General features: G+C 42.7%; 1 protein-coding gene across 3 annotated transcripts in view; it reads left to right on the top strand.

Annotated features, from left to right (window-relative positions):
• Positions 1 to 1,939: 1,939 nt before the first annotated feature.
• RAI14 (retinoic acid induced 14) overlaps positions 1,940 to 21,398 on the top strand; it is a 130,206-nt gene continuing 110,747 nt past the window's right edge. Inside the window, exons 1-2 of one of the 3 annotated variants that reach the window (XM_054032257.1) lie at positions 1,940 to 2,252; positions 15,370 to 15,448. In XM_054032257.1, the coding sequence (XP_053888232.1) occupies positions 15,413 to 15,448 (36 nt within the window). In that variant the 5' untranslated portion in view covers positions 1,940 to 2,252; positions 15,370 to 15,412. Of the gene's footprint in view, positions 2,253 to 2,563; positions 3,107 to 15,369; positions 15,449 to 21,398 lie in introns of those variants that run through there. The other 2 variants (XM_054032259.1, XM_054032258.1) reach the window with 2 other exon arrangements.

Raw genomic sequence — 21,398 nt, 5'->3', positions numbered from 1 at the left:
GCTTTCAGGGAGGGAGGGCGGGAGTGATGGACGGATGACGACAGTTACCCAAAAGCACCCTGGACACCTTTTTTTTACCTAGAAGGCATTTGCGGCTCCACCCAGAATTCCAATGGGCAGCGGGGACTCCGGGAACTGTGGGATAGCTGACCACAGTGCACCACTTCCAATGTCGACGCTTTCCCCGTTAGTGTGGACTCACAAAGTCGAATTACTGTCCTTAGTGTGGACACACACGTTCGACTTTGCAATATCGATTCCAAAAATTCGATTTAAGTAAAATCGAACTACTCTCGTAGTGTAGACAAGGCCCAAGTTTCACCTCACTTAAAAAGTACTTGCTTACAAAATCAGATGTAAAAATACGAAAGTGTCACAGCACACTATTACTGAAAAATTGCTTACTTTCTCATTTTTACCATATAATTATAAAATAAATCAGTTGGAATATAAATATTGTACTTAAATTTCAGAATATAGTATAAAGAGCAGTATAAACAAATCATTGCATGAAATTTTAGTTTGTACTGACTTTGCTATGGCTTTTTATGTAGGCCATTATAAAACTAGGCAAATATCTAGATGAGTTGATGTATCCCCTGGAAGACCTCTGCATACCCCAAAGGGTATGTGTACCCCTGTCTATAGATCAAATGACCAGTCAATGACAGCCATTAGTAGGGAGACCAGACAGCAAGTGTGAAAAATCGGACAGGAGGTGCGGGGGTAATAGGAGCCTATATAAGAAAAAGCCCCAAATATCAGGACTGTCCCTATAAAATGGGTGCCTATTGCCCACCCATCCCCATCCTGATTTTTCACAGTTGCTATCTGGTCACCCTAGTCCACTGGCTCTCAAACTTTTTTACTGGTGACCTCTTTCACACAGCAAGCCTCTGAGTTCGACCCCCCCTTATAAATTAAAAACACTTTTAAATATATTTAACACCATTATAAATGCTGGAGGCAAAGTGGGATTTGGGGTGGAGGCTGACAGCTCGCGACCCCCCCATGTAATAACCTCGCGACCCCCTCAGGGGTCCTGACCCCCAGTTTGAGAACCGCTGCCCTAGTCTCTGTCCCAAAGAGTTTACAATCTAAGTGGTAGAAAGGGTCCGAGGGCTGCTGCCAATGAGAGGCTTCTGGGAAGTGCCAGGCACAGCTAGAGAGGGAAAGCAGGTTAGGAATTTTTCATCAGCAAAGTGCCTCATGATGTGGCTCATCTTCCACGTCCAGTGGCTCTGGTCCCTCCTTGTGCCCATCCTTGGGCTAGTCTAACCTGGAGCCACAAGCCAGGAAGGTGGAAGGGTTTAGCTCCTCCCAGCTCCATCCAGCCCCTCCAGGTCTAACCCTTCCCTACCCCACCCACCTCTCTGGGTCTCACCCCTCTCCCCTTGCTGAACCACACCCACACACAAACTGGAACTAGGGGTGTTGGCTTGAAATGGTTCCCCTCACATACAGGGTTTACAGGTTGATTAAATGGCGCTCAGCACCCTCCTCCCATCCCCCCCCACACAGAAATTGCCCACCCAGTCTCCCCGTTCCTTCCTTTTCCCCCATCCTTCCCATCTCTTTCTACCTCCTGCCCCCAGGGCTGCCCAGAGGATTCAGGGGGCCTGGGGCAAAACAATTTCAGAGCCCCTTGCAAAAAAAGTTGCAATACTATAGAATACTATATTCTCGTGGGGGCCCCTGTGGGGCCCAGGGCAAATTGCCCCCCATCTGGGAAGCCCTGCCTGCCCCCTTCCTTCATCCGCCCCCTGCCTCTCCTCCCCCAGACCCTGGACGCACGCCCTGGCTTCTCCAGGGTAGTGAGCGGCTGGGGACGGGAACTGCAGCCGCCGCCGCCGCCACCGCTGGGGGCGCTACAGAGCAGCGACCTGCGGCAGCACCAGCTCGGAGGGGAGCATCCCCGCCTGCCACGTGACTCACAGAATGTCGGGCTCAAGCCCCAGCCCGGCGCCGAGCTGTCCCCCACTCACCTCAACGGGGGCAGGAACGCTACGGTCACGTGGGCTCAGAGTGATGTAATTCCCCTCCCTCCTCCTCCTCCTGCCCCTCCCCGAGCAGTCGGAACGTTGGGAGCTGGGCGCTCGCGCCGTGTGTGTGGCTCGCGCTGATCACCACCAACAGGAAACTTTCCCAGGGCAGCTGCTGCTCCGCTTTCCTCTCCCCGGCCAGCGTGTCGGGCGCTGAGCGTGTGCAGCTCCGGAGCCGCCGGCGGCAGCAGGGCAAGGAGCCTCCATGGGGTGAGTGTCCTCACAGAAGTTGGCATCTATTTATCCAGAGCTCTCTCTCTTTTTTTATTGTGTCCTGTTCCCACCCCTTCCTTTTGTTATTGGGAATTTAGGGAGCAGAGTGGCTGGGGAGGAGGCTATGAATAGGGGCATTGTGTGCATGGCTCAGCCCAGAGAGAACGGGGAGGGGAAGGAGGAGGCGAAGTGGGGAGCCTGCTTCTGGGGTCTCTAGGAAAAGTGGGGCAGGAATGCGGTGCCTATGGAGGGGAGAAATGCACGCTCGCTGGAAGGAGGGATGGAGGGAATGAATGGGCGAGACAGAGGCAGGGGAGCTCTCCAGGCTGGACCCTTGTTGCTTCCGTCTCTCCTCCCGTGCTCCTGGAGCCCTGAAGTTTGGAGAGACCGGGAGGGAGGAACGGGACAGCGTGTGGCGGGAGGGAGGCAGTGGTAGCAAGCAAGGATTTCATAGCCGCTCTCCTTTATTGTGATTCAGCCTGTGATTTCCAGGGCTCGGGGCTCTGCCTCCACTGAGTGAGTGGGAGGCCTCCTCTCTGCGGAGCGGTGGAGGAACAAGTTTCCTTAAGGAGAGGGAAGAGTTTGCAGGCGGTGTGTGTCGCCGCGTTGGGCTTTCTGCTCTCTGGAGCAGGGGGAGATTCTCTCTGCTCCCCTCCCACCAGAAGCTGCTGATAGTGCGTTTCCTTTAGCAGAAAGTTAGGTTTTTTCCCCCACCGCAGTGCGTCTGGATTTGAAGAGGATCCAGAGGGCCGTGCACAGCCAGTGACTCAACTGCAACTTTTTTTACTCTAGTCTCTCTCCTGTGGTGGGTCGCATCAGGGCTTTGGAGAGTTGACAGCTGCAGCTCATGTGTGAGTAATAATAGCCCAGCTTTAGTAAACTTTAAGGGGTAGCAGTCAGCATCTATGGATTTCTCTCCCGAAGGAGCTCCTCCCCTGCCAAGGTATCTCTGTCTCACAGACCGGGTTTGGGGAAAGATCTCCTAGTGGAATTCGTTCTGTACATATATGTATGTATGTGTGTGTGTGTGTGTGTGTGTGTGTGTGTGTGTGTCACCTTTTTTGTTGTTATGTTGCTGAAGCTCTTGCTCTAAGTTTCTGTAAATAATGCTTAATCCTTTCCCCTTTTTAACCCTCATATGGGATTTTTACCAGTTGTGTAGCAAAGGATGCTGGGACTGCTTAACAGAAGAGGTTCTAATTCTCTTGATAGGAACCTGCATAGCTTTATTGCAAATAATAAAATACCTCGCTAATGTCCTTGTAAAATATCTCATTCGAAGCTGTAGTTAAAATTGTCAGCATTTTCATTAAAGGTATAAACCTCTCTCTTCTGGTGTTCGCAACTCCATTGGTGAAATTTTTCTCTGTCCAGAAACAGTCATGTACATACGGGAGTTATGAGGACTGAGTTTAAAGTAACTTTTGAGAAAAGTGACCAAAACAGACATACCTGTGTGCATGTGCACCCTCCCCCTTCCTGTTTTTTATTCTTTAAGATGGGCCTGGTAGGTACCTTGTCCTTGACTCTGTCAGTTTAAATTTGGCCAGAATAGGAATGGTTTCTTCCTTTACTTTCCAATGGAATTTTTTTTTAAAAGAAATTTCCCTGCAGTCTTGGCAAAACAAATATTGTAGAACATTCTGCCAGTGCATTAGAATCTGAGAGTAAAATTGATTAATCTGTTTTCGTTGTTCAGGCTCTGAAAGATGCAGAAAGTAAAGTACAGTGATAGTGCAAATAATACAAAGTAAGCTAGATTCTTAACATTCAAAGTTACTCTTAGTAGCATAAGGACACTTGCTTGTTTTAGTTTTTTTTTTAAACCTGATGATGTCCTTCCTATATAATTTTCTTTTTTACTGTTATGAACTTTTAAGATAAATTTAGTTCATAACTGCAAAAGTAGCAGTTTAAAGGGATACTGAGTTTAAAAGTATCAGAGGGGTAGCCGTGTTAGTCTGAATCTGTAAAAAGCAACAGAGGGTCCTGTGGCACCTTTAAGACTAACAGAAGTATTGGGAGCATAAGCTTTCGTGGGTAAGAACCTCACTTGCATCTGAAGAAGTGAGGTTCTTACCCACGAAAGCTTATGCTCCCAATACTTCTGTTAGTCTTAAAGGTGCCACAGGACCCTCTGTTGAGTTTAAAAGGTTTCAGTTTATTGGAAAGAATCTTATCCGATCAGGATTTCCCACAGATGACTATTAAAAATGGACCAGATTAGTAACCCAGTCAGACCCACACTGGAGTTCATATTTCTAATTCTTACCAAAAACCTGTGAAGAGGATTTTCCTTCCCCCCTCTCCTTTTTTTTGGCTGTACTGCGTTACTTGTCATATCATTTTAGTTTCTCACTGAAAAAATCTACTTTTAAATAATTCCTCCATTTAAACATGACCCTGTAATATATAATATGGCTAATATAAATATGGTTAATGATTATGCATGCAAAACTCCCGTTGTACTGAAAAATTTTAAACATTTATTGTCCAATCATCAGTTGTGTGTTTTGAGGCCTTTTATTTAGTGCCATCTCCCTGCTGGTTTCAGAATAGCATTAAAAAGCTTAAAACAGCAACTATATGTACATTACTAGACCAGACACTGTACACGGATTAGGTGGAATTTATAAATCTCTAGAACGGCTTAGCTTTTGGCACACACTCATAAAGAGAGGTAAGTGAACTTTTTTGTATTTGCTAATGGAAGAGTCGCACAACAACTACATAAACAGAGGTGTGAAAGAGCATTTGAGAAGAACAACACAAGACTTGTTTAGAACCTGACATTCTGTCTGACAGAGAAGCAAAGTGCCTTGCCAACATTTACCTGTACATCATGCACAGCAAGAGTATATCCTTCAGAGCCCAAAATATTGGGGATATGTGTATGTACCATTCTCTTCCCTAATCCAGGAATGCACCTATCAACATAACAAAGAAGTCGGCTTTCCCCAAAAACAACTGATTACGTAAAACGGGTAAGAGCAGAGTGAACAGTGCTGCTGATGGAAATTTTCATGAAAGGGTTTAATAACACATCTCTGTTCAGGTTTGATATAGCCCCACTTGGGCACCTTTCCGCAGCCCCATTTGGTGGGGCATATGTGTTTAAAAGGAGAACAGTTCCAAGAGGACAGGAAGTTGAGTTTGTGGGCAGTTCTAGGTTTTTGTGAAGATTAATGACACAATCTTTGCTCCAGCTGTAGTAATATCCACTATAATCAATTCTGGTAGCAGAGTATGTTCTGGTTCTTGTTGCATGGTGGTGATACCTGAAATAACAATAAACAAAAATGCATAAAAATAGAACTAATAAATCTAAAGCTTTAGTGTTTTGTTCTTTGCTGTCCCAGGCAGAAACTAAAATAGCCAAAAGAAAATGCTTTTGGGATTTATATCAACTATCTAGGCAGGTTTGTGGTGGCTTCTGTGGGTCATCACTTCACCAGAAGATACGAATTGAAATTACTACTATTCTGGCAGTAGCTTTTCTACTGTCCATAATGTTTAATTCTTTTAAGAGGGGTTCTATGTTAGAAATTGCAGATGTCATACTTTTAATGATGGCAGCTTAAGTAATAAACTATTATCAAACTGCTTGGAATGAAGTTGGGTTTGGGGTAGGGAAGAGAAAGGGCTAAATTCACCATTGGCCCTTACAGCTGGGAGCTGGTGTAAGCAGTTATAGAGGGCTTCAGGGATGGAAACTATAAAACAGACCTGGTGGCAGCAGGGTTAGACAGTCCCAGCTCCTCCATTTCTTGTTGAAGAAGAGAATGTGAAGTGGCAGCTTGGCCTGAAAAATGAGTGGTGTTGGCACATAAGGGAGTGTGGCTACTAGGATAGCTGGAGGGGATGTTGAATCAACAGCATTTCACAGGTGATTTTCTGTCCATCTGAGCTATTTGTATTGCCTCCATTACATTACAGTCTGAGCCCTTCACACTTTATCCTCATAACACCCCTGTGTGGTAGAGAAACACTGCTGTCCCTACTTCAAGGGTAGGGAGTTGGGGCACAGACAGACTGACTTGCCCAAGATCATACCAGAAGTCTGTGGTTGAGTAGGGAATTGAAGCTGGGTCTACCAAGTCCCTGAGTAGTGCCGTAACCATTATACCGTCCTTCCGCGATATTTATATATACAGTATTTACAGTGAAGTCAATCTGATATACTGACATTACATCCTGTCCCTAAGGCTAGGTCTACACTACTGGGAGGGGGGGGAAGTTGACCTAAGATACGCAACTTCAGCTACGCGAATAGCGTAGCTGAAGTTGCGTATTTTAGGTCGACTTACCTGGCTGCGAGGACGGCGGCAAGTCAACCGCTGCCGCTCCCTCGCCGACTCCGTTTCTGCCTCTCGCTGCGGTGGAGTTCTGGCGTCGACGGCAGAGTGATCAGGGATCGATTTTATCACGTCTACACTAGACGCAATAAATCGATCCCCGATAGATCGATCGCTCCCCACCGATCCGATCCGGTGGGTAGTGAAGACATGCCCCCAGGAAAGGGTTTTCAATAATACAGCTATGAATGGGTGCTCTTGAGGGACGGTGTTAACATGGATTCATGGGTTAAATTGCACCCACGCCACTCTGGGCGTTGCAGCGTGGTGCACAGGGTTGCAGCGCTGAAAGCGGGAAGCCAGGCCCCATCTGGTGGGACAGGAGCTGCAGCTGTGTGGTGAATGTGGGATGTGCTCACTCTCTATTCCCCCCTTTGCCCTTCCCCAGGCCCTTCCCATCTCATTCAGCTAGGATTAGGGTTGTGATGCCAGGATGGAGGGTACTGCTATGGTTGGTTGGTTGCCTCCTTGGCAGGTTAGTATAGTTCACTCCACCCTCGGTGCTCTCAGTACTTAGTTGTAGGGTTAGTGATGTTGATTCCATAGCAGGCTGAGCTTTTCTCTTAAGTGTTCTATGTAGCAAGGCATACCTACAAATTAAACTAAAATGGCTTCAGAAAGTCAAAATAAAGGTCACTTCCCTTCTCTATCAGGTTTTACTTCCTTGGTGTGGCAGTCATCCTGCTAGTTCATACAGTTGATGCCTTCCAGGGCAGACGCTGGAAAGTATAGCTACTTTCAGATATACTACTTTTAAAAGAGAGTGTGTGTGTGTGTATTTTTTATATATATATATAGCAAGCTCTTTTAAAGTATAATATTTGAAAACTTTTCTTAGTGTGAATATTTCTTCAATGGGGTAATATCCTTCCGGGGAATCATCTTGTGGTAGGGACAGGGTTTGAGGGTGAGGTTTGACAGGTGTCTTACACACAAATAAAGATACCGTTCCTCCCTTCTTAACACTTCCTATGTCGGTGTTTGTTTTTCTTGGGCTGCTTTACAGCATTCATCCATAAAGCAATGTTGTACAGCCTTAGTTTTAAGATTAAATCTTTATACTTGCTTCATGCTTGCTTACTCCCCTAAGGAGCAATTAGTTGTCTGATGTGAAGTATCATAAAGGAAACAAGTAGCAGATACTAGCTGTTGTGAGATGCAGTTCTCAGAATGCCTTCTGTGCTGCTATCTCAACAAATAGGTTGTTCGGCACATCTCTGCTGGTTACATCCCTTGCTCTTGATTGGGCTGTTGCTTCGTCTGATCACTCTTGAATCTTTAATACGGTAACAAGTGGAACTGTGGCTCATGTAATCTTTTTTTATTTTTATTATTTGTAACTAGATGCCTCAATCCAAATCCACTTGCTGTGTAAAGTGCTGTACAAACACATAGCTAGAAACAGCTGCTGTCCTGAAGACTTTGCAGTCCAAGTAGAGAAGGAAGACACAAGGGGGAAGAAGAGGGTATTTTTGTTCTTTTTAGAGATGAGGAATTGGGGCACAAAGATTATGACTTGCCTGAGATCATACCCAGCTATGCCACAGACTGTGTATTGGCCCCATATTTCCTAAGTCCTAGAGAGTGTTTCAAACCAAGACCATCTTTCCTCTGTCATAATGGAGAGTGTTTAGTCAAAATTAAGAGGATTTTTTTTTCATAATTCCCATGCCACACTTGGCCTTCTGAGGCACCTGACCATGAAGCATTTCTCAGGAGTGGGCTTTGGACTGCTGTAGGCGTTGTTGCCTGGCTAATGTCTGCTTCTGATTGACAGCATATACTGGGTTTGAGATAAGAGTACAGTAGATCAGTCTTTCTCAAACGCTTCCCCCCCCCCCTCCATCTTCCTCAAAATCATTGTTCTCCCAATACCCAACTGAAAGAGACACTAGCAGCTTGAAATCTGTTTGTTTTCTAAAGCTGAGATTAAAGTAACTGAAATCATTACACCTGCCCTTGCCAGTTTCTGTGGTCTTACATTTTCCTATTCTTTAAAAAAAAAAAAAAAATCAGTTTGCTGATTCTGCATTGAAAGACCTGCCCAGACGGGGAGTCTGACTAGACACAGGGCAAAATGTGAGTCTAATGAATAAATGAGTAAACTCCAATTAACTTCAGTGAAGCCAGGATTTCACCTAGAGTGCTATCAGTTGCACAAGATAAACTGAAGAAGGGTCTTGTTTTCTTCTTTTGTATAATTCTTTCCAGTTACAGTAATTGGGTGGCACTAAGGCCTTGTGTGTTCACACAACTTCTACTAGCTGGATTTAAAAACAATTTTAGTTTATTTAGTTAACCTGGCACAAAACCCTATGTGGACACTCTTAAATCGGTTAGCATTCGGCTTCTAAGGCATCCATCCGGGGTGGCTTACCTGGATCAGCTGAATCAACTTAAAAACAGATTTTAAACGGTTACAAGTTACAGACAAGGTCTAAGAGTAGAGGGTTGAAACACTGAGTTCTTTCCTACAGTGGGTGTGTAGTTTTTTGTGTGTTTTTTGTTTTTGTTTGTTTTTGTTTCTGCTGGTGTGGCTGTACCGCTATAGCTGTAGTTTCAAACTATGCTAAATTGCATCTGTGCACAAGTCACTTTTTTCACCAGTGCAGTGCATTCCCGCTGGAGGGTTTGCACTCATACAGCTACGTCCTTGTAGCTACACCTGTGCAAAAAATAAAACGTCTGAGTCAGTGGCTTACTAGTTTGATTTACTGTGCTGGCTTCCACAGAGAGTACTTAAAATTCATTGAATGTAGACTAGATTTTAAATAAATGAGTCAGTAATTTGAACTGTGAAACAAAAATTGTACATCTATGGTGAACCTATAAGATACCTAACCTCAGCTTGTCAGCATAGGAATCTGAACAAAGAGGCATTTCTTAGCAGCGCAGACTGTGAAATGTAATAACTCTGGGCCCTTGGTCCCCTTGCCTCTGCAGAGAGGAGCCAGAATCTGAGGATCTTAGTGCAGAAAGAGGAACCAGCACTGCAGTATGCTTGCTCCTTCCTCTCAACCCTATAGACATTCATCTGTAGAAACTTGGGGAAGATCTGAGTTGTAAGAAGGGAGGGGCTGTGGCTGTTGTTCTGGCTGGACTCTCCCTGACCCTAGATTCATGGGGCAAAGCAACGTGAGTGACTACAAAGAGTTGGCAGTAAACTACGTGGGTTCACTCTCATAACCTCTCTTCACCCTCTGAGGGCTGTTTCAGGGGCAGTGGTTGTCAAGGTGAGGCTTGGGTGCTGTGTGGCAGTTGGCAGTTTGGTGGTAAGAGATTTCCATGTGGATGGTCCTTCTCTGTGGTGAATCCCTTGATGTAGCTATGGATTAAAGGGGATTGGTGGATGTAGGGGGCCAACCCTCAACCTCTTCTGTAAAGGGAGAGAAAACAGCCCTTCTCTGTGCACCCCGTGAGGGAGAAAATGAAAAGCTTGTTGAAATGACATTTACTGGTGGGTGGGTGACTACAGCGATATGATTACAAAAAATGCTTGATGGTTGTAAGCACCTTGGTTGGAAGAGAATTTTTTTATTAAAACAGGTTATAGCTAGGAGAATGAGAAACAATGGAGAATTTTAGGAGGATATCAAGGGGAAAAGCTTTCCAACAGTAGGATGTATTTGAGTGGCAAAAATCTCCAAAGGGAAGTTGAGTGCACATTGCTTAACACATCTAAAAGCAGAGATGACCGAACAGGAGATGGTCTTAAACAGGCAGAGGGTGGGACTAGGTCACCAGAGGTCTCTGATGTGTCTGATGTCTATGATTCTGTTTAAAGTAGGATTAGCTGTGTACAAATCATTCATTCCCTGTCTTGAGTAGTCCTTGAGTCACACAGTGAATTTCTCAATGTGTTTTCATAGTCAGTAAAAGTAGATTAACCAAGACACGAATTGTCTTTCTAGGTACATGAAGTTTAAAATCACTTTGTTCCAGTTGCCTTTTCAAATGATGTAAGCAGAAAGATGGTTTACTTTAGATGGAAAAACTGAGCCACGCTGATACACTCATGGTATAGTAACGCTTTCCATTGTTTGTCAGATGGCATATGGTTCTCTGCCATAGACCGGGGAGGGAAATGATGCTGAATATGATGGAAGTAACAAGATATTTAGTAGACTGGAAAGTGCTGGAGGTATCTTTCAGTATGGTGCCAGCTTGTATGGTATGGTAACCAAAAGCAGCTCAGAGTATGGATGAAAGCTAAGCCCTCCCATTGGCCCAGTGGCCCTGGCAGTGGAAGAAACCCAGGTTTGTGAGGGGCATTAGTGTTCCTGTTAACTGGGTCAGCGGAGCTTGACCGTGTGAAGGATGTGACAAGCACGGGTATTGAGGTGGGCAGTAGAATAGTCGCTCTGTTAATTAGCCACAGTCACTTGCACAGCTAGTAACGCTAACTGCCAGCAGAGTTTGTTCCTGGGAATGAGAGCTGAATTCATGGCCTAGGAGGAAAATTATCACCTGAAGCATTATTGGGGAAAGGAGGATCCCTGCTGGGTGTTCGGTATGCAGGTTCTTCATTGAGTCTCTGGCTCTTCTCCTTTATCGGCTGATGGAAATCTCTCCTTGAGGTAGGGGGAGAGTGAGGTTGGAAAGAGAGGACTGGTTGAAGTTGTGAACTGCATTTTGGCTATGCTGGAAAAGCTTTATCAGATATGAAGGTTTTGTAGCCTTTCCTAATAGGTGGGCCGACTTTGCATTCATCTAATCTCCATCCCCTTAATTGAGAATTAATTCTGAGATTAGTATTGTGCTGTGAGTATAGGAATGTCATAAATTGGATACAAATGTGGTCGGAAAGAGACGGGGATATCACTTGGTAGAAAAACTGAATGTGACACTAGAACTTACATCTTCTACTTTACAGAAATATACTGATGTTTCTCTCCAATATTTAACCCCTCTGGTGTTAGACATTCAGGGCAATGAGCCTTAGCAGCAAAGAGTCATTTTCAGTGTCCCAAACGAAGAGCATACAGAATGCCCTAAGGCCATTTTATGTTGCTTCACTGAATTCAAGGGGCATTCAAGGAGTTAATTCAATGTTGTTTGAAAGACCTGGCTCTGATTCTAATATAATTTTAATTGGGGGAAAATATAAGCCTAGGGTGGCTATTTGATTTGATTTGCCCTCATATAAATCAATGGGAGTGCTTGCCCTAGTAACTTTTTAAACCTTAATACTTAATTGTATGAATTTTAGGTTCAAACACCATACATATAGAAATATCGGGGCCTCAGATTACCACTATCCTACTGCACCTTATTGTAAAATTGTGGCATTTCTACGTTGACAGTGAACCTTGCTGGGGTTTTAGTATGTACTGCTAAAAGTTAATATTTTTTTAATTCTATACTAAAGGGACTACAGATCAAGTATTGTGTATTTAATTGAACTTACAATCGGATGCTTTTAACCAGAATTAGCCTGCTGAACTTTTGGATTTACACGCTCTGATTTTACTAAGATGCCGTGGATACAAATTGACAGTGCTCAATATTTATTATTTCATCTGCTCTAAAATGGGAACTACTGGTACGCTCTATTTGATAAATGGATTGGAAAGATGATCTTTGTTAGTACGTCTGTATCACCTGTGAAATACTGTTTTGAAAGGTCGTGGAGCAGTGCTCATTTGTGAATTTCAGTGGATGTGCCTGTATCTTGTACAACAGTAATGCAGTATGTTCTTAGAGGAACTACCTTTTATCTGTGTCATAAAGATGTGCTGAATTGGGACACTGACCTCTTCTGTGCTAATTCCAATAGTTACTCCCTTTGAGAATGTAGACCTTAGTAAGAGGAAACAAAAGCCAGTTGTTGTTTTACAGGTTTTTGTCTCTCTATTGCTGAGGGATCATGAGCATTATGATGCACAAATTCTAATCTTAATGTTTGTTTTTAGTTGTCTCTGATGAAAAGATTAGAGTATGTGGGTCATGAACAACACTAAACCTGGGAATCTGTGGGGTGGTTGGTTCCCTCCCCCACTCCCAATTTTTTGGCATCCCACCAAAAATTTTATTCTGCTGTGGATTTAGGTAATGCCATAAGTATATAAAATGCACATACTGTAGGCAACATGTGATCTTGATGAATCTTGTGGGAAAAAATTAGTTGTAATGTTGGCCTCCAACAGGAAGCTCCCCCCCGCGCAAAAAAACCCCATCAAAAGCTTGTTGATGACAGCTGCTAATTGGATTGTATAATAAGTCCTACATAAGGCCCAGTTCTGCAGACAAAGTGGCTGCATACTCAGGAATTCCCATAGAGGATCTCACCACTAGTCCATCTAGTCGGTTACCCTGTCTTCCATAACATCCTGTCTTCAGCTACTTCAGATATAGGTGCAAAAAACTCCGAACACACCTGTAGCAGACAATTGTATAGTAGCCTGCCCATAAGGGCAGGTTTTATTTCTGGGTGGCTGTGGTGTTGATTTAAATCTCTGCTTGGTGATTTCTTTGCCCTGATGCATGCACATTTGTTTTTAGTCCTTTTAAAATTATTTTAAAGGAATAATTGAACAGTCTGGTTACTTAGATAAGTATTTAATTTGTCTTAAATCCCGCTAAACTATTGGCTTCAGTGAGATCTTGTGGTGATATGTTCCAGAGGCTTTTAAATAAAAGATAACACCTTTATATCCATTTTAAAAGTGATCATCTGCAAAGGACTTTTAAAACATTGGGCTCCTGCCACCTCCTTCACCCCCCTCCCCACTTCGATGTATAAAGAAGGCCTGACATGTGAAAGTCTTGTTTTTTTACCTTGGAAATACCAGGAAAGTCATGGTTGCTCTTCCTTGGTTTTGCTGGAGGACCTTTAGGAAGTCTCAGATGTTGGTTGAGAGCTCTGACTCCTTCATTGGAGAGGTGAGGTTGCTTGATCTTGACAGAGGCTGCCTTTCGTCAGAGTCAATCAAGTTAAATGGATTTGACAAAAATAAAATTGTTTGTTCTTAAACATTACAATACAAAATCCCTTCCCCATAAAATTGCTTGACTTTCACTCTCTGGGTTGGCCCATGACATGTCACCCTCTCATTAATTCTCCATCATTTTAGCATCCTCCTGCCTAGACAGCACCTGCAAAATAAAATGAGTTTTGTTTCCCCCTTACTTATTTTTTTTTTTGCAAAAACCTTTCAGGACTTCTATGTCTTTCATAAAGAAGCGCCTGCCACGCCTCCCCCTTCCCCCCAAAAGGGAGTGGGAGCTCAAGTCCATTGTTTTTCCACCTCTGTAGAGGTCACTCTTTACACTTGTTGCTTTTTGAGTTTCATTGACTGTCCCCTTGTTCTTGTATTACAAGTGAGTCAGTGTTCTGCCTGCAGAACTACTACCTAGTCATGCCTGAGTCCTTTAATTAGATTTGGTGTTACTTTAACTTTCTACAGAAAGTTAATTTGTTTTGGGGGAAGGAGAGGAATTGGCCCACCTACAGACCTACTTGGCATGTCTGTGAGATATTTTTGGAAGCTTATTCATGTGATTTTTGTTGTTGTTTGTTTTTTTAAAATATCTTCATGAGCGCTCTGGTGATTTAAAAGCTGTGCTTAGTTCAAAAGGATGGTTTGTAGTATGATGTGTGTGGTATTGTGGAAAGTCAGGAAAAAACCCAAATATACCACCTTCTTGCAATGTAACTGTTGATAAAACTATATGATACCATTTTGAAAGACTACATGTGAGTGTGTATTAAATCTTAATTTGTACAATAGTTTGGTCATTTTAACTTGCTTGCCAAAAAATAAATTGGCACTTTAACTTAACTGATGCGATGAAAGAATGTTGTTGGTGTGTGTTTTTTTTTTCTTCTTCTTCTTCTTTTTCTTTATCAAACTGGAGTCTAGAGTCTCATGAAGTTTCATACAGTGAACCTATAGAAATTAGGGGAGGGACGTATATTCATAGCTATTCATTTATTTGACTAGACTCTGAACTTCAATAGGGAATGTTTTTTCTTTATTCTAATTTGGAGGGGGAAGTTGCTAGAAAGAAACAGAACTTTGTGCATATGAATATTCTTTGCTGTTACATTGTTCCTTCAGTAGGAGCTTGCATGGCAGCTAAAACTCCAAAAATACATGGACAGACTATTTCTGTAAACATAACACAAACATGTTTTGTAAGTTTTCAACAGATGTTGAAATGTTGGAATTTTGTTACTTAGATGACTTTGTTCATTTCAGGAGTCTGTTACTCTTTCTCCCAATAGCTATTCTCTTCCCATTACGTTTGTTTTCATATGTGTAGACAAACTATGAGTGGAGATATTTGTACAGAACTTCTCCATATATTTGAGAGTGATAGAGGATGCTTCTGACATTGTCCCAGAATGTGTGCTAGGGTTGGGTGCAAGAACCTTAATTCAATGACTTTGCATATTTCCCTACAGTTTCTTTCCCACTACCCACCTTACAAGTGGTTGCTTTGACAATAACCTAGGCTTGTACAAATGTTACCTGTTATGAGCATGTCAGTGGTCCTCTTTAGCCAAGATATTACTAGTATTACAAAATACAAACTTATTGCTCAGCAGGAATTTAGTCAGTGTTGGGCTTGTGCCACTTAAACTTCAGGAAACTCTGAAATGCTGTTAATTTTAAATAATGTTGGAAAATAAAAAATAACCGATACTTCTTGATTTGTTTTTAAGTCAAAGATCTATTTTTAAAAATGTAATAAGGCTCCTAGTGAACCTATGTGGTATCTAGTTAGAAACTTATTTTCCTTTCTGTTTTGCCTAGGTGTTGAAAAAAACTCAGATTTGGAAAGCTGAATGGGATAAACATGAAGAGCTTGAAAGCAAAGTTCAGAAAGAGTGATGTAAGTACTCCAGGGCTCGCTCTGGCTGATTAATATTTGTTAGTTTGTATTGTGGAAACAATCCTCCACTCCGAACTAGATAAGGCTGTAGGTTAATCAACTACAGAGAACAGAAGCATTTTCCAAACACTAATGTAACAGGAGAGTACAGTAGGTCTCTAAACTGTTTCTGTTTTGGAGTGTAATTCTCAGTTACACAGGCTAATCAGAATTGGCCACATGCCTCTCTTATGACATTAACTGGCTTATGTGAAAATCTGCATGCGTGTGGGGTCCACCAGTCTTCTACCAGATCAGGCTCTTTCACAAATCTTGATCCTGTACCTGGAGCTTAGTTTATCCTATTAATAGTTATAATATCAAATAATGTTTCTATTTAGGCATTTGTACCATTATTATCTCTGTGGTGTCTGAACACTTAACATAGAAAACTGTATCCAGACTGTAACAGGGTGGCAAGGTCTGTAACCCCATATAGGGATAAGCGCTGTCCTGTTGACTACCCTGTTAGCAGGGGTTCTGGAGTCCTGCATAGAGCTGATAAGGCAGATGTGACACCAGTCAGAGTAGATGCTTGCATCTCATACAGGGAACTAGGGGTAGAGACGGGGAAGTCCTCCAGGGTTTGTCAAACCCCAGAAAGAGCTGCAATTGGAGAGAGAACTTAGACTGAGTTTCATATTCTGTTTGAGTTACCAGTAAGATTACCAAGAAAGGGGTGAATTTGACCTCATACGGTATGTGGATTTCTTCTGAAGCAGTGGGAATGCCACCTGTTTACACAGTCACTCAGTATGGCTGGCTACTATTCACTGCATTCTTATGCAATAAGTTTTTGTGGCATTTTGTGGCTTGAATGTATGTCCATGAAGCTATGTCACATGTTTGCTTGTAGGAAGTCTTATTAGTTGTGTTGTGGCACACACTCTGTGGCATGGCAGCACTGAATTGTCTTGCAGATAAGATGCACGTGACACAGATGACTCTTGACATGTATGCCATATGTTTGACCCTCTCTCATCTTTTGGGTGGAACATGTAGCAACACTGATCATACCAATGAGGAGGAGGACTGGCATATCATACAAGGCAATTTGGACAACCTTGTAAACTGGAGTAATGGAACTGGGATGAAATTGAATAGTGCACAGTGCAAGGTCATGCATTTGGGGACTAACCACAAGAATTTTTGCTATGAGCTGGGGGCATATCAATTGGAAGTGGCAGAGGAGGAGAAAGAGCTGGGTGTATTGGTTGATCACAGGATAACTATGAGCCAATCACCAATGTGATGCAGCTGTGAAAAAGGTTAATGCAGTCCTCAAATGCATCAGGTGAGGTATTTACAGTAGTGATAAGGAAGTGTTAGTACTATTATACAAGGCACGTGAGACCTCATCTGGAATACTGTGGGCAATTCTGGCCTCCCATGTTTAAGAAAGATGAATTCTAACTGGAACAGGTGCATAGAAGGGCTACTAGGATGATCCGAGGAATGGAAAACCTATCTTATGAGAGGAGACTCAAAGAGTTTGGCTTGTTTAGCCTAACCAAAGAAGGGGAGATATGATTACTCTCTATAAATACATCAAAGGGATAAATATTAGGGAAACAGAGGAGTTAGTTAAGTGCCAATGTGGACAGAAGAACAAATGGCTATAAACTGGCCATCAACAAGTTTAGGCTTGAAATTAGATGACAGTTTCTAACCATCACAGGAGTGAAGTTCTGGAACAGCCTTCCAAGGGGAGCAGTGTGGGGGAAAAACTGGCTTCGAGACTGACCTTGCTAAGTTTATGAAGAGGATGGTATGATGAGACTGCCCACAATGGCATGTAGCTAATCTGTGACTGCTAGCAGCAAATATCTCCAACGGCTGGTGATGGGACACTAGATGGGGAGGGCTCTGAGTTACTACAGAAAATTCTTTTCCAGGTGTCTGGCTGGTGGGTCTTGCCCACATGATCAGGGTCTAACTGATCACCATATTTGGGGATGGGAAGGAATTTTTCCCCCAGGTCAGATTGCAAGAGACCCTAGGGTTTTTTTGCCTTCCTCTGCAGTATGGGGCAGGGTCCCTTGCAGGTTTAAACTAGTGTAAATGGTGAATTCTCTGTAACTTGAAGTACTTAAATTATGATTTGAGGACTTCAGTAACTCAGCCAGAGGTTAGGGGTCTATTTGCAAGAGTGGGTGGGTGAGGTTCTGTGACCCTCAAAGTGCAGGAGGTCAGACTAGATGATTAGGATGATCCTTTCTGACCTGAAAGACTCTGAGTCCGTATCAGAAATATAAAATCTTTCATATTCCAACGTTAAATAATCTGATTTCAGTCTATTTATGCTTAGTTTTTTTTCTTTTGAAAATGACATTCTGCTCTGAAATAAATGGCATACAGTGGTCCTTTACCATAGCTAGTTCTCTAAACAATCTGTTCATACAATAATTAGCTTGGAGTTTTGTGAACAAGCTATGGCATCAGTGCCACTTGCTTGAAATGAAGGTAAAATGGATTGGAGCAAATAGTGTCATAACAGCAACTTTGCCTGGCTACTCCAGGGTGTGCACTTAGCTGCCCTGGTGGCTGTAACTAGGGCAGATCCTCAGTGTAGACAAAGCCTAGATTTGAAATTAACAGTTTCGCTTTTATGCACTGGAGGCCTCATAAATCCATTAACTATATAAGGGATGAGGGGTTCCATTGCATGTGCAATATTTTAATACAGAAATTGTCTCATGGGCTGCTTCTCCCCCATACTCGGGCACGTTGCAGTAGAGGTGTATACACCGCTATCTTGATATAACGCGACCCAATATAACACGAATTCGGATATAACGTGGTAAAGCAGTGCTCCAGGGGGGCGGGGCTGCGCACTCCGATGGATCAAAGCAAGTTCAATATAACGCGGTAAGATTTTTTGGCTCTCGAGGACAGCGTTATATTGAGGTAGAGGTGTATTAGCTGGCTTTTAATGCAGTTTAATACAGTAGAACCTCAGAGTTACGAACTCGTGTTACAAACTGACCAGTCAACCATACACCGCATTTGGAACTGGAAGTACACAATCAGGCAGCAGCAGAGATAAAAATAAAAAAGGCAAATACTGTACAGTACTGTGTTAAACATAAACTACTAAAAAAAATGAATGGAAAGCAGCATTTTTCTTCTGCATAGTAAAGGTTCAAAGCTGTATTAAGTCAATGGTCAGTTGTAAGCTTTTGAAAGAACAATAATGTTTTGTTCCGAATTAAGAACATTGCAAAGTTATGAACAACCTCCTTTCCCAAGGTGTTTATAACACTGAGGTTGTACTGTAGCTGTGAATAAGGAGGAAAAGTCAGTGTGATGTGACCAGCCAAGTTCTCTGCGGACCACAGCTTGGGAAGGTCTGAGCTAAAGGTAGAATTCATTGCAGGCAACTGCTATGCTGACTTTGTGTGTGAACATTGCTGGTGACCATACTAAGATGAGGGGAGAGGAAAGCTCTTTCTAAAAAGGCCTGTTTGGTTGCTATGCTTAATTTGGGCTTTTGGAATATTTTAAATGTACAGTATATAGAGATTTTTGTGATGTTAAGGTTTTGTTTAATCTGAGACTGAGATGGGACAGTCATTGTACTGGTATCCCAAAAAAAAAATAATTAAAAAATCACTTGTCCAGAAGTTTCAGAGTAACAGCCGTGTTAGTCTGTATCCGCAAAAAGAAGAACAGGAGTACTTGTGGCACCTTAGAGACTAACAAATTTATTAGAGCATAAGCTTTCGTGGACTACAGCCCAGGTCCACTCTTCATATTCAAAACTTTAAGTGTCTTCTAGTGTAAAAATGTTTAACTTTATTAAGCTGCCAAAAATCTCAAGTTTGACAGGGCTATAGCTAGATCAGAAATTCCAGATTTAGGTGGAAAGGACACAAATTAAAAAATAAACCTGTCCTAGGTATGTAGGAAATGGTATTTAATTCTGGTGGTGGCTTAATTGTGAAACGTGAGCGAAATGGCCTGATTTACCAGTCATCTTCAAAGGCTTTTGAATAGCAGAATACCTTCTAAGTAAGCATGTCATGCCACAAAGCCCAAAACCACTTGTTTCATAGCCAAGGAAACTTTTATTCTTTTGAAATCTCTGTCAGAACTTGGTTACTGATCTTAGCATGTTGCCTATCTTAGCTTTACTACTCTAAGTGTACTGAAGTTTTGGGTAGACATCTGTTTGGGCACTAAGACTGGGAATGATGCCTTTAAATGTATGAATACCCATAGTAACTTACACACACAAACCTGTTTGTTCTCACTCTTAGGTAGTTGGCTGGATTTGACACCCTAGAACAAAGTTATGCATGTGTGGCATGCATAATGTTACTAGATATCAATGTAGGCAGTTCATCATCGGTGTAAAGCAGTTTACACAGAGTATCCCTTTCTACCTCTCTTGGCAACCCCCTCTCACCTCTCAACACAACTGAACAGAGGAAGAAAGTATAAGATGCTGGGTTCCTTAGCACTTCTGACTGTTACCAAGCTGTGCTGTATAGCAGCTGTTGCCACAGAGTCCCATGAAGGCTGTTAGGAGTATCGGAATGTAGATCCCAAAAGCCCCTAATCTAAGATCAGGGAAGAGTACAGTTTTTGTCTTGAACAGTGGGAAAACTAGTTTAAGAGCATAATTTCATATGGCCAACAGGAGTTGCTGAATACTGTACTTTCATGTGAGATAAAGGAGAAGAATTCCTCTTCTCCCCCCCCCCCTTTTTTTTTTTTTCTTTTGCTGGGTAGGGATAAACAAAATGGGCTGTCCTTAGCCATAGTTTGGTCCCATCTTCTACTCAGAGAGACTACCATATCAGATTGTATCTTCTTTGATAAATCAAAATAAATAGAATTTATTCCTGAAAGGAAACAGGAAGAGCCAGCATCAAGAAACAAAGCCTGTAAGCCAGGGGTTGGCAACCTTTCAGAAGTAGTGTGTCAAGTCTTCATTTATTCACTCTAATTTAAGGTTTCGCATGCCAGTAATACATTTTAATGTTTTTAGAAGGTCTCTTTCTATAAGTCTATAATATATAACTAAACTATTGTTGTATGTAAAGTAAATAACGTTTTAAAAATGTTTAAGCAGCTTCATATTAAATTAAAATGCAGAGGACCCGGGCAGCGTGAGTGCCACTGAAAACCAGCTTGCGTGCCGCCTTCGGCACACATGCCATTGGTTGCCTACCCCTGCTGTAAGCCTTGTTAAGAGTGTGAGTAGACCAGCATAACAAAGGATCCAGGTAACTTCACCCTGTGCAGAAGGCCAGAATAAATCTGTGCATTATTATGGTGCAGCTGGAGTGTTGGGTGGTGGTTCACCAGTGGCGTGTGCATGGAAAGGAACCAGTTGTACACACTGTGTGCTCTACAGCAGGAATCTCTGATTTTGCTTCGACTGGTTCTGAGTGCACAGAATTAAGAAGTAGCTGCAGGATACAGAATTAAATGAATCCTATAGTCCTAATGCTCCACAGCAGTGTCATGGAGAGTTTGCAGTGGTCATGCCTACCTATAGGCTGGGGTAGTGGGGAGGGTTGTGCTGCAGCATCTCCTCCTGACCCTGAACTGGGATTCCACTACCCAACTCCTCTGTGCTTCACCTGCATATATCCCCGTTACTCGAGCTTTGTGCATGTACATCTCTCCCTCTTGGCATGCTTAGCTTGGTCATTCTAAAATTCTTCTTGGGGGCAACAGTTGCCTGATGGACATGTGTAACTGGAGTGGAGGAATGAGACTTTTTGTTCTGCCATGAATGGATATTGTCAAAGCTTAGAGGTTAGTTACATGAGGCTATGTTTTGTGGGGGATGGATGGGTGGGGGAGAATGATCTATTTGGAAATCAAGTAGTGGGTAAGCATGCTTGGGATCTGTGGAGAAAACCATAAAAACCACATTTTCTTACTGAACAAAGCACTC

The sequence above is a fragment of the Malaclemys terrapin genome, chromosome 6, assembly GCF_027887155.1.
Source record: "Malaclemys terrapin pileata isolate rMalTer1 chromosome 6, rMalTer1.hap1, whole genome shotgun sequence".
In the NCBI taxonomy this organism is placed as follows: domain Eukaryota; kingdom Metazoa; phylum Chordata; order Testudines; family Emydidae; genus Malaclemys; species Malaclemys terrapin.
The sequence above is the reverse complement of the archived record's forward strand: the minus strand, read 5'-3'. Positions and strand labels throughout refer to the sequence as shown.